This window comes from Haliotis rubra, unplaced genomic scaffold (assembly GCF_003918875.1).
Source record: "Haliotis rubra isolate DU_JTF1 unplaced genomic scaffold, ASM391887v1 Scf1551, whole genome shotgun sequence".
In the NCBI taxonomy this organism is placed as follows: Eukaryota; Metazoa; Mollusca; class Gastropoda; order Lepetellida; family Haliotidae; genus Haliotis; species Haliotis rubra.
In genome coordinates this window covers 20,997-34,421 of record NW_025765505.1, presented here as the reverse complement: position 1 = coordinate 34,421, position 13,425 = coordinate 20,997, and the positions used below count along the sequence as shown (strand labels likewise).

At 41.3% G+C, this 13,425-nt stretch overlaps 1 protein-coding gene across 1 annotated transcript; it reads right to left on the bottom strand.

The window, feature by feature from the left end:
- Positions 1–661: 661 nt before the first annotated feature.
- Positions 662–13,312, bottom strand: LOC124270850 (F-box DNA helicase 1-like). Its single transcript, XM_046705909.1, has 12 exons — positions 11,729–13,312; positions 10,706–10,833; positions 10,270–10,393; positions 9,622–9,815; positions 7,033–7,155; positions 6,623–6,720; positions 5,627–5,705; positions 4,830–4,919; positions 2,802–3,024; positions 1,929–2,094; positions 1,239–1,375; positions 662–851 (listed from the first exon to the last, which is right to left on the bottom strand). Exons 1-12 carry the CDS (start codon positions 13,292–13,294, stop codon positions 669–671), a joined length of 3,111 nt encoding a protein of 1,036 aa, XP_046561865.1. The 5' UTR covers positions 13,295–13,312; the 3' UTR covers positions 662–668.
- Positions 13,313–13,425: the final 113 nt, after the last annotated feature.

The window sequence follows — 13,425 nt, the reverse complement described above, 5'->3', positions numbered from 1 at the left end:
TTTGACAGCAACTGTCGGGGATGTACCTTCTGATACCTGTGACAATAAACAAACATGTAACAGAGAACACGAGTCTCTCACACATCATCAACTGTCGTGTTTCTGATACAGCAACATGTAACAGAGAACACGAGTGTCGGTCGGGGATGTACCTTCTGATACCTGTGACAATAAACAAACATGTAACAGAGAACACGAGTCTCTCACACATCTGTGTTTGACAGCAACTGTCGGGGATGTACCTTCTGATACCTGTGACAATAAACAAACATGTAACAGAGGACACGAGTCTCTCACACATCTGTGTTGACAACACTTGTCAATGTGCCCCGTATGTCTATAGCATTTATGTATAACATACAAAGATGAATTATATATTTTGACAAGATATCCACCCACTGACCGGTCTAGAATCTGACCAGAAGCCGCCCCTTTCCCCGCCAATGTCTGCCGTTATCAATCCAGCTAATGCCCTCCCGCACCCCACGCCGTGTCTACCGACTGTATATTCCAGATGTACCCTATATCATAAGTAATACACGCGTCAGGTAGATTATTTCCCGGCGTCAACAACCCATTCAGAGTTAACTTCTCTTGGACCCTATTGCAATCTTTAGCCTGAATACAACTGTTACATTCCAATATTCTGTAATGTCTCCTGTAATAGTTTACTGATACTTTCTGTCTGTAATGACTGGGAGGTTATCTTTCATTTCAGTCTTGTGATGAGCTTGTGACAGAAGAAGTGTACCTGGCTTGCCGTGGCCCACGATGGTCTTCTGTCTGACACACTTGAACACCTCGAGACAGCTTGCAGCAACCTGGGCTATCTCGGGACCAAATCTGAAAGACTAAACACATACATTCACTTAGTTGGACTAAACATTAGTTCAAGGTGGAATATGTGTTACAGCTATCAGCTGATTAACTTGATTAAGGTAGAATGTGTGTGATGCAGTTATCAGCTGATTTACCTGAGTAAGGTAGAATGTGTGTGATGCAGTTATCAGCTTATTTACCCAAGTAAGGTAGAATGTGTTACAGTTATCAACTGATTTACCTGAGTAAGGTAGAATGTGTGTTACAGTTATCAACTGATTTACCTGAGTAAGGTAGAATGTGTGTGTTACAGCTATCAGCTGATTTACCTGAGTAAGGTAGAATGTGTGTGATGCAGTTATCAGCTGATTTACCTGAGTAAGGTAGAATGTGTGTGATGCAGTTATCAGCTGATTTACCTGAGTAAGGTAGAATGTGTGTGATGCAGTGATCTGTTGCATAGCATTGACTGCACCACGGAAGGAGTATATCTGCTGATGCGGATCTCCCACCAGGATCTTGGCCTGTGTTTGATTCATCATGATGCGTATGACGGCTGTAATCATGACAAATGAGGAGAAATATTATTCAAATCTAAATATTGATTTGACAACAATGAAAAACAGAGTTTCTATTATTACTTTATCTCTCAAACAAGCTCCATCTAAATGAGAGAATAACTCTCAAAGCAACATTGAACTGTATTTCTGTTATGACGTATAGACAATATTGAAAATTTTAATATAAATTGTATATTTATATACTTATCCTATCTCATGATTTGCACTTCTCTCTCTTGCTTCGACGTTGAGTAGAACGGATGAGAACTTTTCCTATACGTCCACACAGTGGTGCGACAAGAAGAAAAATAATCACTCTGAGGTAGTCACGTGGGTAGACAGGGGAACATGCTGCACGCTTAGCCGGGGACTAGGGACCTGTCCTATAAGGAGAGCAGTCTGGGGAACACGGGCGTATGGACAAGAGAGGCCTACAGGAAAAGTTCTCATTCGTTCCACTCAGTGTCGAAGCAAGAGAGAGAAGTGCAAATCGTGAGATAGGATAAGTTTAAAAATATGATGGTAACAGAACTGTGGGGGAAAATGTACCTGGTGTCAAATCCTGAGCCTCGTCGATAAGGATCATGTCATACTCAAGGAGTTTGGGTCGATACAGCTGATACATCTTGAGGTACCCGTCATGCGTCATCCCCACCCGAGTGTCATCATAGTCCTTCATCCTCTTCCACAGATACTCAGCATCCTCCACATACCTCTGCAATGTCACCAGTTTCATTACAAGCCAGGCACAGGCACAGGCACAAATGACAGAACTTCTCATATCCTCATTACTAAGTGAGACTTGTGAAAGCCCTGCCACATAAACAGTGACACAATCACAATGAGTTACAATACTCACAGAATTGAAAGGAAACACAAAATCAAAACAAAATCGAACATTTAATCACGAAGTAATATACACCAATGTAAGGAGACCTCATGTTCTGGGTGTACTGGGGCGATGGGCTAGCCTAGTGGTAAAAGTGTTTGCTCGTCACAGGTTCGATTCCCCACATGGGTACAATGTGTGAAGCCCATTTCTGGTGTCCCCCGCTGTGATATTACTGGAATGGCGGTGTATAACCACGCTCAATCACTCTGGATGTACTTCAGTACAACTTGCTGATCTGCTATTTCTGATGCTAACATGCTTGTAGTATTGTTTTAGTCTTTTGAAAATCGTAGACATGTTTGTGTGTGCAATATGCATCCCTTCTACACTTTTGTGTAGTACACTAAAAAAGTTGACAATTCATCGCAATTACAGAAAAGGCTGATTGTAGTTTGAGGTTGGTTGGGGGCACTTATTAGATCTGAGCTCTTAAAGAAAACAGTGAATAGAAGGATGATTTCTAGAACTGAAAGGTGAGAAGACTCACACATTGTTTTGGGTAACTATGGTAACTGCAGAATCCCACTCACCATCTTGGTAGCATGGTCTATAGACACTACACCGCCACTGTCATCTGTCCTCGAGTCAGGAACGTGAGCGCTGGTGATGTTATCATTGTCAGAGCTGCAGAAGTTGTTAATGGTCTCCATTACAAACTTTGCCCTAACAAACAGGTTGTCTCCCTTTCTGGAGGGAAGGATCTGGGATATGTCATACACCTTCAGATTTCTCAACTTCTTCCGTGCAGCATATCTGTCAATAATACATTGAAAAAAAGGTCACTCTCTTCAAAGAATACTTTAATCAAAGAAATGTCACACTGTTCAAAGAATGATATGATGAAAGACATGTCCCTCGGTTCTAAGAATGTTTTCATACATCTCACCTGATGTCCTTCTGGACGTTACAAATTATTCAGAAAGTACACCGGAGCACATATTGAGTTTCTTGGTATCATCATGTGATATCATGTCAGGTTTAGTCAGCTGCTGATGCAATCTGAACAGGGCAGCAGTCTGAGACGTCTTCTGCGTCGGTGTCCATGAGTATGTCTTACTATAGTCCGTTTGGCTCTGAATCGGACCGATGAATTGCAATCTAACTCAAAAACTACTAAACATATAGTACTCAATGAAACACTAATTATAATCAAAACATCAGACCAACTCTGTGATTTTTTTGCAGAATTTATGTCCTAAAAATAGAAAAGTTGTTTAACAAACTATCATTAAATTTGGACACTGTTCACTATTTGTTGCGAGGGAGGGGTGCAAAGAGAGGAACAGCCAGGTGTGCGAGAAAGGATGGAGACAGCACAGCACAAGTTAATGAATCAATGACTTTGTCTGCACTTGTGCTGGCTGTTCTTCCCTTTGCAGTCCTCCCTCGTAACAAATAGTGAACTGTGTAAAAATTTTAATGATAGTGTTGCAGTTCCACATGAATAATTGACTCAGACACAGTATCCTAATGGCTTCTTGTTTTATCCCATTGATGCCTAGCACAAGGCATGGTAAACACAAGGAATCTTTTATTCTCATTTGGTATCCGTGGCTGGGGATGAAACCAAAGAGGTTCTACCCACTAGACCACCGATCCAGGCAAGGCAAGTGAGTGAGTGAGTTTAGTCTTATGCCGCACTCAGCAATATTCCAGCTATATGGCGGCGGTCTGTAAATAATCGAGTCTGAACCAGACAATCCAGTGATCAACAGCATGAGCATCGATCTACCCAAATGGGAACCGATGACATGTGTCAACCAAGTCAGTGAGTCTGACTACCCGATCCCGTTAGTCGCTTCCTACAACAAGAATGGGTTGCTGAAGATCAATATTCTAACCCGGACCTTCACGGGTACCAGGGAAGACAAGCACCAAACAGTACAATTATCATGCTGATAAACAAATACTGTATATCAGGAATTAATGCAAGAGTGAGTGGATTCATTCATATCAGGACATACTGCAATTATTGCCAAGACAGACTCACTGAGGATTCATGCATGATCTACATCAGATAACAATGCTCCACTGAACAATTAACTTACTGGTACTGCTATATTTAATGCAATATTTGGTCTATTACTGGGTATATTGTCAAATCTGGACTCAATTTTGTTCAAAACACTAGATCACAATATATACTCAACATAACTGTATGATATCATCTTTGTTCAACAAAATCTTGTCCAATATCCAAATGATGTGCATTTACAATTGCAGTGATGAACTTAGAGCTATTCATGTGAATTTCTTGACAGATGTTCTGGGTCAAAGCATTTACTGATTTCGTGAAACATGTGGCTCTTGGTCTACACTTATTCTAAAACACACATTAGGCTTTGGGTCAACACTTATTCTAAAACACACATTAGGCTTTGGGTCAACACTTATTCTAAAACACACATTAGGCTTTGGGTCAACACTTATTCTAAAACACACATTAGGCTCTGGGTCAACACTTATACTGATTCCAGGTCTGCACTTGCATTAAGTTTATGAGCTTATGAGTTAAAGTATGGCCACACTCAGCTTCAACATATCGGCAAGAGTCCTACCTGCGTCCTACAGAGGCAAAGGCCAAGGCATGACCTGTTTTACAGGTGACATTGTGAGGGAACGTCTTCATCGCATGTTCCCGAACTGACCTGAAACATCCATCATTACTGGGAATACACAAACGAATAAGTTTTATTAGCAGCGAATATGTCAGAAAACACATACATTCAACACGATAACACTACACACCTTGGTCTTTTTTCCTGTAAACTCTTCAGGCAGAGGAATAAACTTACCATAACATCTTATTTCAATGAAATGTCTATTATTAACAATAATTGCAATCACATACATGTATTACTAAGTTATAAAGTTGCATCAATTAAAGAGATCAGTGCATCTAAGTATCCATGCACATATCCTAAAGGTATTTTGTTTTGCTTTTGTTTTTTGTTAAATGATGCACTCAGCAGTATTCTAGCTATATCGTGGTGGTTCAAGTCTCAACCAGACAATCCAGTGATCAACAGCATGAGCATCGATCTACGTAGCTGGGATATGATGACATGTGTCAACAAAGTCAGCAAAAGTGACCACCCAATCCCGTTAATTGCCTCTTCCGACAAGTATGGGTTGCTGAAGGCCAATTCTAACCCGGATGCATTTGGGTGAAATGTTTTTACTGTTCTTGGGAAGCATAACACAGAATGTTTCCACTATATCTGTTGCTAAGAAGAAGAGAAGCGAGTAGTATGAGTCAGGATAAGGACGATTATGACAATATTGGCATCATTTTTAACAAATCAGTAAATCTCCCTTTGCTGACCAGCGTGTCTGATAGTAAGTATATACTGACTTGTTGTAGACAACGAGAAGGAACTTCTTGTCAGGTCTCAGCTGGGTGAATCGAACAAGAGTTGTTGTCTTGCCAGTACCTTCAACAAAATATCTCCACAGTGAGTAGGTTTAACGAGCACAGTAACACGTAATGAGGGTGTATGTAATAACATTTCTTAGAGGTATCCAAAGAGGTATACACTACAGTGAAACCTGGTCGACTCATAGTCATGGTATAAATGCTGTAAGTTTGTACAAATTGGCAAGAAAAGGTGTCACATCTGAACTGGGGCAATTACTAGTAGAAACATCAGTGATAAGTAAGGTCTAAAACTAGTAATGTTCCCCCACCATAACAATGACTGTTTTGACAAAACCAATAATCCTTGAAGTGTGTCACCCTTCCCATCCCAAGCTGTCAGAGATAACTCTTGACTGTCTGCATATGAGAGAAAGCCTGGAATGTTCACCTGAATGTGTCTTGGTTGTCTTGATACTGTGACTATTCATATTTTAATAACTCCTGTGCTTCATCCCTTTCATTCCATAACTATGAGTTTGCTGGTTTTCTTGGAAAACAGCAGAATTGTGAAACTCAACCAGATCTGCCAAACATGCAGGGGACATAACTCTGTATAGTACAGCTGGATCCAGTTTACTGAAGCTAGATGTCTGAAGTTGTTGCCATACTAACTTACTCTAAACCAAAATTTCTACAGTAAAACAAGAGTAATAAATTAGCAATTTTTTATTTCATAAAATTTGTAATATAGTACACTTCTTAGAATTTTTATAATCCTAAATATTGCGACGATTCTGCCCAAATTGTACTGTATAGCATTTCTGGCTCAAGCCATTAACCCTAACAAACACAACTGTCACAGTCACATATCTGTCAACATAAAGTCCACGAATTGGCATTAACCGTCTCAATTTGTTTACATTAATGTTCACATTGTAATTTGTGCTTCCCTTAGGTAGATCCAGGTTTCCTGTAATGGATGAAAGCACATACCTGCAAAGGCTACAATCTTGACACAGTCACCATTTTGAGGGGAATGCTTGACAATTCTCAGCTGTTCGTGCGTCAGTCGTACTAGTGTGTCCCCTCGGCTGGAAAGTTATTTGCAGCTAAAGTTACGAACATGCAGATACAGGTATATACTCACATGTACACACCTCAGATCATGTCACAAAATTTCATAAATGGACTGGAGAGTCAATCCCAGTTACTTAGGTCATTCAGTAACTTTATCATCTCAATCAACATTAACATTATTGCTTACAATCTCAACCACCATCACATGTGATGTAACATACATTGCAACTTATGATGATTATACCAGCATATATTACCTTGTACTGGTCAAAACCTATTGCTGTGAGTGAGCTTTTAACTAGAAGTAAAATTTAAACAAGGCATACCTATACTTTACGATGGTCTGCTGACCGGTGTTGGCTGATGTCATGGACTCTTGAAGCATGCTGTGGCTGGTCACGGACGTATTCTCATACAGGTACAGGGCATAGAACACTCGATAGTGCATGCTGAAACAGAGCAAGTGCCTTCACAACTGAAGAAGAAAAATAACAATGTAACATTGGCATTAGTTTGAAAGACATTTATGAACTATTACTAAAACCATATGTTGGTATAGCATATGTTTGAAAACTTTCTTCTCTTGACTCACCCAGTCCACACATCACCCCTCACGTTGAATTACTCATCCACTCCACAAATCAACCCCAGCCTTGACTTACTCATCCACTCCACACATCACCCCTCACGTTGACTTACTCACCAACTCAACACATCAACCCCAGCCTTGACTTACTCATCCACTCCACACATCACCCCTCACGTTGACTTACTCACCCACTCCACACATCACCCCTCACGTTGACTTACTCACCCACTCCACACATCACCTCTAGCGTTGACTTACTCACCCACTCCACATATCAACCCTAGCTTGACTAACTCACCCACTCCACACATCAGTCCAGCCTTGACTTACTCACCAACTCCACACATCAACCCTCACGTTGACTTACTCACCCACTCCATACATCACCCCTCACGTTGACTTGCTCACCCACTCCACATATCAACCCCAGCCTTGACTTACTCACCCACTCCACACATCAGTCCAGCCTTGACTTACTCATCCACTCCACACATCACTCCTCATGTTGACTTACTCACCCACTCCACACATCACCCCAACTTTGACTTACTCACCCACTCCACACATCAGTCCAGCCTTGACTTACTCACCCACTCCACACATCACCCCTAGCCTTGACTTACTCACTTACACCACACATCAACCCTAGCCTTGACTTACTCATCCACTCCACACATCAGTCCAGCCTTGACTTACTCACCCACTCCACACATCAACCCCAGCCTTGACTTACTCACCCACTCCACACATCAACCCCAGCCTTGACTTACTCATCCACTCCACACATCACCCCTCACGTTGACTTACTCACCCACTCCACACATCACCCCTCATTGACTTACTCACCCACTCCACATATCAACCTAGCTTGACTAACTCACCCACTCCACACATCAGTCCAGCCTTGACTTACTCACCAACTCCACACATCAACCCTCACGTTGACTTACTCACCCACTCCATACATCACCCCTCACCCCAGTTGACTTGCTCACCCACTCCACATATCAACCCCAGCCTTGACTTACTCACTTACTCCACACATCATCCCTCACGTTGACTTACTCACCCACTCAACACATCAACCCCAGCCTTGACTTACTCATCCACTCCACACATCACCCCTCACGTTGACTTACTCACCCACTCTACACATCAGTCCAGCTTTGACTTACTCACCCACTCCATACATCACCCCAGCCTTGACTAACTCACCCACTCCACACATCAGCCCAGGCTTGACTTACTCACTTACTCCACACATCACCCACTCCACACATCAGTCCAGCCTTGACTTACTCACCAACTCCACACATCAACCCTCACGTTGACTTACTCACCCACTCCATACATCACCCCTCACGTTGACTTGCTCACCCACTCCACATATCAACCCCAGCCTTGACTTACTCACCCACTCCACACATCAGTCCAGCCTTGACTTACTCATCCACTCCACACATCACCCCTCATGTTGACTTACTCACCCACTCCACACATCACCCCAACTTTGACTTACTCACCCACTCCACACATCAGTCCAGCCTTGACTTACTCACCCACTCCACACATCAGTCCAGCCTTGACTCACTCACCCACTCCACACATCACCCCCAGCCTTGACTTACTCACTTACACCACACATCAACCCCAGCCTTGACTTACTCATCCACTCCACACATCAGTCCAGCCTTGACTTACTCATCCACTCCACACATCACCCCCAGCCTTGACTTACTCACTTACTCCACACATCACCCCTCACGTTGACTTACTCACCCACTCCACACATCAACCCCAGCCTTGACTTACTCACCCACTCCACACATCAACCCCAGCCTTGACTTACTCATCCACTCCACACATCACCCCTCACGTTGACTTACTCACCCACTCCACACATCACCCCAGCTTTGACTTACTCACCCACTCCACACATCAGTCCAGCCTTGACTCACTCATCCACTCCACACATCACCCCCAGCCTTGACTTACTCACTTACTCCACACATCATCCCTCACGTTGACTTACTCACCCACTCAACACATCAACCCCAGCCTTGACTTACTCATCCACTCCACACATCACCCCTCACGTTGACTTACTCACCCACTCTACACATCAGTCCAGCTTTGACTTACTCACCTACTCCATACATCACCCCAGCCTTGGCTAACTCACCCACTCCACACATCAGCCCAGGCTTGACTTACTCACCCACTCCACACATCACCCCAGCCTTGACTAACTCACCCACTCCACACATCAGCCCAGCCTTGACTAACTCACCCACTCCACACATCAGCCCAGGATTGACTTACTCACCCACTCCACACATCAGCCCCAGCCTTCAGCCGGAAAGTATATAGGAAGGTTGCAATACAGTATAGACACTCCAGGACCTCCATGGACGTACACTGAGAGAGGCTGACTGTCAGTGCCTCTATGATAGCCTGTATGTCAGCTAGACTGTCTGAGATAACAACCAACGCAGTAACCACACACCAGGGGTTGGCTTCCTGTAACAGACAAATATTTTACATACAAGGGGTCAATAAAACAATGTTGAATTAGGAACAATGCTGCATCGTGAACAATGAAGTTCCTGAAAGGCATTTCAAAGTTTTATGGAAAACAACATCTATTTATTCCTTATCACGACGTTTCAGAGCTAATTCTTATGTTGTGCACCCACTCACCCCTCTTGGCTTGGTCATGATATTGTTATCTTTGTACATTCTCCCACCTTGTGTTGTGTAAACCTGTTGTACAATATCTATTAACTCTGTGCACTGACTCAGCATTCAGTGATTCACCTGATTAAGCAAATACTAGCTCTGAAATGTTGTGATAAAGAATAAAAAGAAGTTGTTATACATAAAACGTGTAATGTATTCACCATGACCAATGTTGAATCATGTACAAGGGGATGATGTTGGGGGATGATATATTACACAACAAGAAGATGCTTACCTCACGTTCGATACATTCAGGAATTCTTTCCCTGATCAGAGCAGTGGCCCAACCATATTTGGGATGTGCCTTGAGGCACTTGGTCATATTGCTGGCTGTCACAGGCTTGAAGTCCTTCATGTGCCTGAAGAGCCAGCATCACAAATTTGATGAGTGTATTGCAACCAAACCTAACATAAGACCATGGATGAGTCAAGTGCCACTTAATTAACAAAATCACTCACATATGAGATCGGTCATAATGTCTTTGTTTCAACCAATCAAGCACTGTTCGTAATTGTATTGTAAGTAATATTTAAATAAATTACTGATTACATACATTATTCTTTATTGATGTTGATGTGGTTCCAGTGTTGAAGAATACTTCATAGCGTCTTGAATCATAAGAAGTTAAGAACACAATAGCTCAGATATTTCTTATCTTATCAATACCAACCGTATCAATCCTTTAAGATACATTGAAGGCAGAGACATTCCAGCACTGGCCATTATCCCTTTGATTTCAGCCAGAGTATTTCCATAGCCTTTCTTCAGCATGTGGTATTTCTTCTTCCATGGCACAAACTACAAATATATGTGTTAGGGTTGATAAATATAATGTTTATTCCTAATACAGGACATTTACCATAAAAAACACACAACCATGACAACCTCTACATATTAAATGCATATGAACATGATCAACTGAGATCATAGTAGCCATGGTAATACAGCTTTGTTCAAATTGTCCTGATTGCTCAAGCAAGCTCAAAGTTAGACATTAAACAAACATAATACACTAAATATGATATTGCTAAAAGATATGACAGATTCCTCAACCTTGTTGACTATGACTGGTAAGGATTTGTAAAAAATACTTATTATGTTAATTATTCTGATTATATGTTCTTAATCTGAATTACTAGTTTAGTGACAGTTATTGAATGTAATGAAGACAGTTATATCTGTGCCTTTGCTCAATAACATATTCAAACTCACCATGATATTTCAGTAATCATTATCTTGATCAACTGATGAAAATGTGATAAAACACAGAAAAGATGAGACTGTTTATAAAATAGGTTTACTCATTTCACTAATTCTAAAGGGTTTAATGCAAACAGGTTTAACTGGGTGCCATTGTATAACACAATCCTGACACGAGGATTACTGTAACCATCCTAGTTCATACATTAACATAGATTTACAACAGTCTTAGATTTACAACAGTCTTAGATTTACAACAGTCTTAGCACTATGGTTGTTTTGTACAACAGCACCAAGGTCTTTTTTCCAACAAATTACCATGATTACCATGATAACTTGTACCATGTTTACTCGTTCATTATGAAGCTGTTTCTGGAATACTATAAAATAAGATATTAACTTTATCCTTACCACCTACAGTATTGTTCATAAAAATTAAATGCTGCAACTAAGTGCAAGGAACATCAAGTTTGGTTAGCACCAAGTCACATACCTTTCTATCTGAAATAATGTCATTCCACTGTTGGCACACTCTGTTGCTGTTCAGGCACAAATCAAGAATTGGGAGTTGGCAGAATATGTGTTCTATCAAATCAATGGGCAGAACTTCAAAATAGTTTGTTTTATTTTGCAAATTTACATCTGCAAATGCTGATCCAGAACCCTCTCCAAGCAGCCCATATGTTTGCTTGTATATTGTCTCTGTTGTTTGCCTACTATCTTTGCTACTAAAAGTTGAGAATGATGTGTTTGGTTTGGCATTTGTCAAACACACTGATACGGTGGACTGAGGAGTACGACTCGTATCCGTTCTTCTTTTCTTTGGTAATGGCTGTCCTGCTGCCAGAGCTTTTTGACCATCAAATAGTTTTTTCACAAAAGTATTCTCCTGAAACTTATGTTTTGTAGATTGTCCATAATTATCTGACTGTGATGACTGTGGACTGCTGCTGTCATCATTGATGTAGATGGCACCTGACATCTGTTTGATTGGAGAATACATCTTTGATGGGCTTCTGTATGTTAACGGAACAAACTCTTCATTCTCCTCCTCAATATTGTTACGTGTCTCCATCTTAATCTTTACTGGTGACGTTGAGTGAACTTTTGTTTTGGTGAAGAAGCTTGAAATATTCTTCTGATTTGGTCCTGCACTGTCCTTTGCGCGTTGCAATTTACTGTTTCTCCTTTTGTATATACTGTTCACAGCTCCTTTTGATGACTGAAAGCCCCCTGTCTCCAACTGGGATGCTGTTAGTCCAAGTAAACTAGATGCTGCTGTAAAGTTACTGCTAGGTTGACTAGACGAGTGTAAGCCTTGACGTGTTTCCTGGTCTCTTATTACTTCAGTCTTGACTGGCTGACTGGATATTAAACTGGAAGCCTTTGAAAATCCTGATTGCTGATGTGAAGATCCTAAAGATGATATGACAGAATGTTCAAAGCTACTTTCGACAAACGGGCCTTTCTTGACAGGAGAGTGTGCTGTCGATTCATTAACATTTTCGTTTGGAAAACTGCAACCATCTACTTCTACATGTTCAATATCAGATTTGATATTTTTAATGTCATTTGGATGGCAGACACTTTTTGATTTCTTCCTAAATCTAGGTTGTAGGCCTCTATTTGGATCTTTATTACTTTTTGGAATTTCGAATGGTTTGGACAGAGCTTTTGACGATTGTGTCAGCGAAAGACAGTCTGCAGTAGACAGGTGGATTTTTCTTTTTCGCGTATTTAGGGACAGAGCCCCTACGCTGGCGCTACGACTATTTTCATCTGTCGCCAGAACTTCAAGAGACTGATGATATCCGGAAAGACAGTCGACGTGTTTTCTACTTTCTGTTTCATTTGGCCTTGGGCAAGATTCCTGGGGTCCTTTCACGACACAACTTTGTTCACTAAAAGTGCAGGTACTGTTCTCTGTCTCCAAGTAAGTTTGACTGAGCCTGTTTTCCTGTGATTCTGTGTCGGTGACTGATCTTGAGCCCTCGATGTTTTCGATGTTATTGCCACTGGACACATTTAAAGTTCTGCTCTTATTTCTTTTCCGAGCCATTTTCAGCCATTTTTACTTAGTGGTAACCCCTACAGCAACTACAAATATAAACATTCATTTTGCTTATAATATTTCTAAAAATATCCTTGGTGATCAATTGACAACATAATTATTGATAACTGCAATATTTT

Coding starts and splice junctions, on each gene's coding strand:
- LOC124270850 (XM_046705909.1), bottom strand. CDS start 13,294: ATGGCTCGGAAAAGAAATAAGAGCAGAACTTTAAATGTGTCCAGTGGC. Junction 9,816..10,269: donor CTGAATGTATCGAACGTGAG/GTAAGCATCTTC, acceptor TGTCTGTTACAG/GAAGCCAACCCCTGGTGTGT. Junction 7,156..9,621: donor GGGGCTGATGTGTGGAGTGG/GTGAGTAAGTCA, acceptor GCTCTGTTTCAG/CATGCACTATCGAGTGTTCT.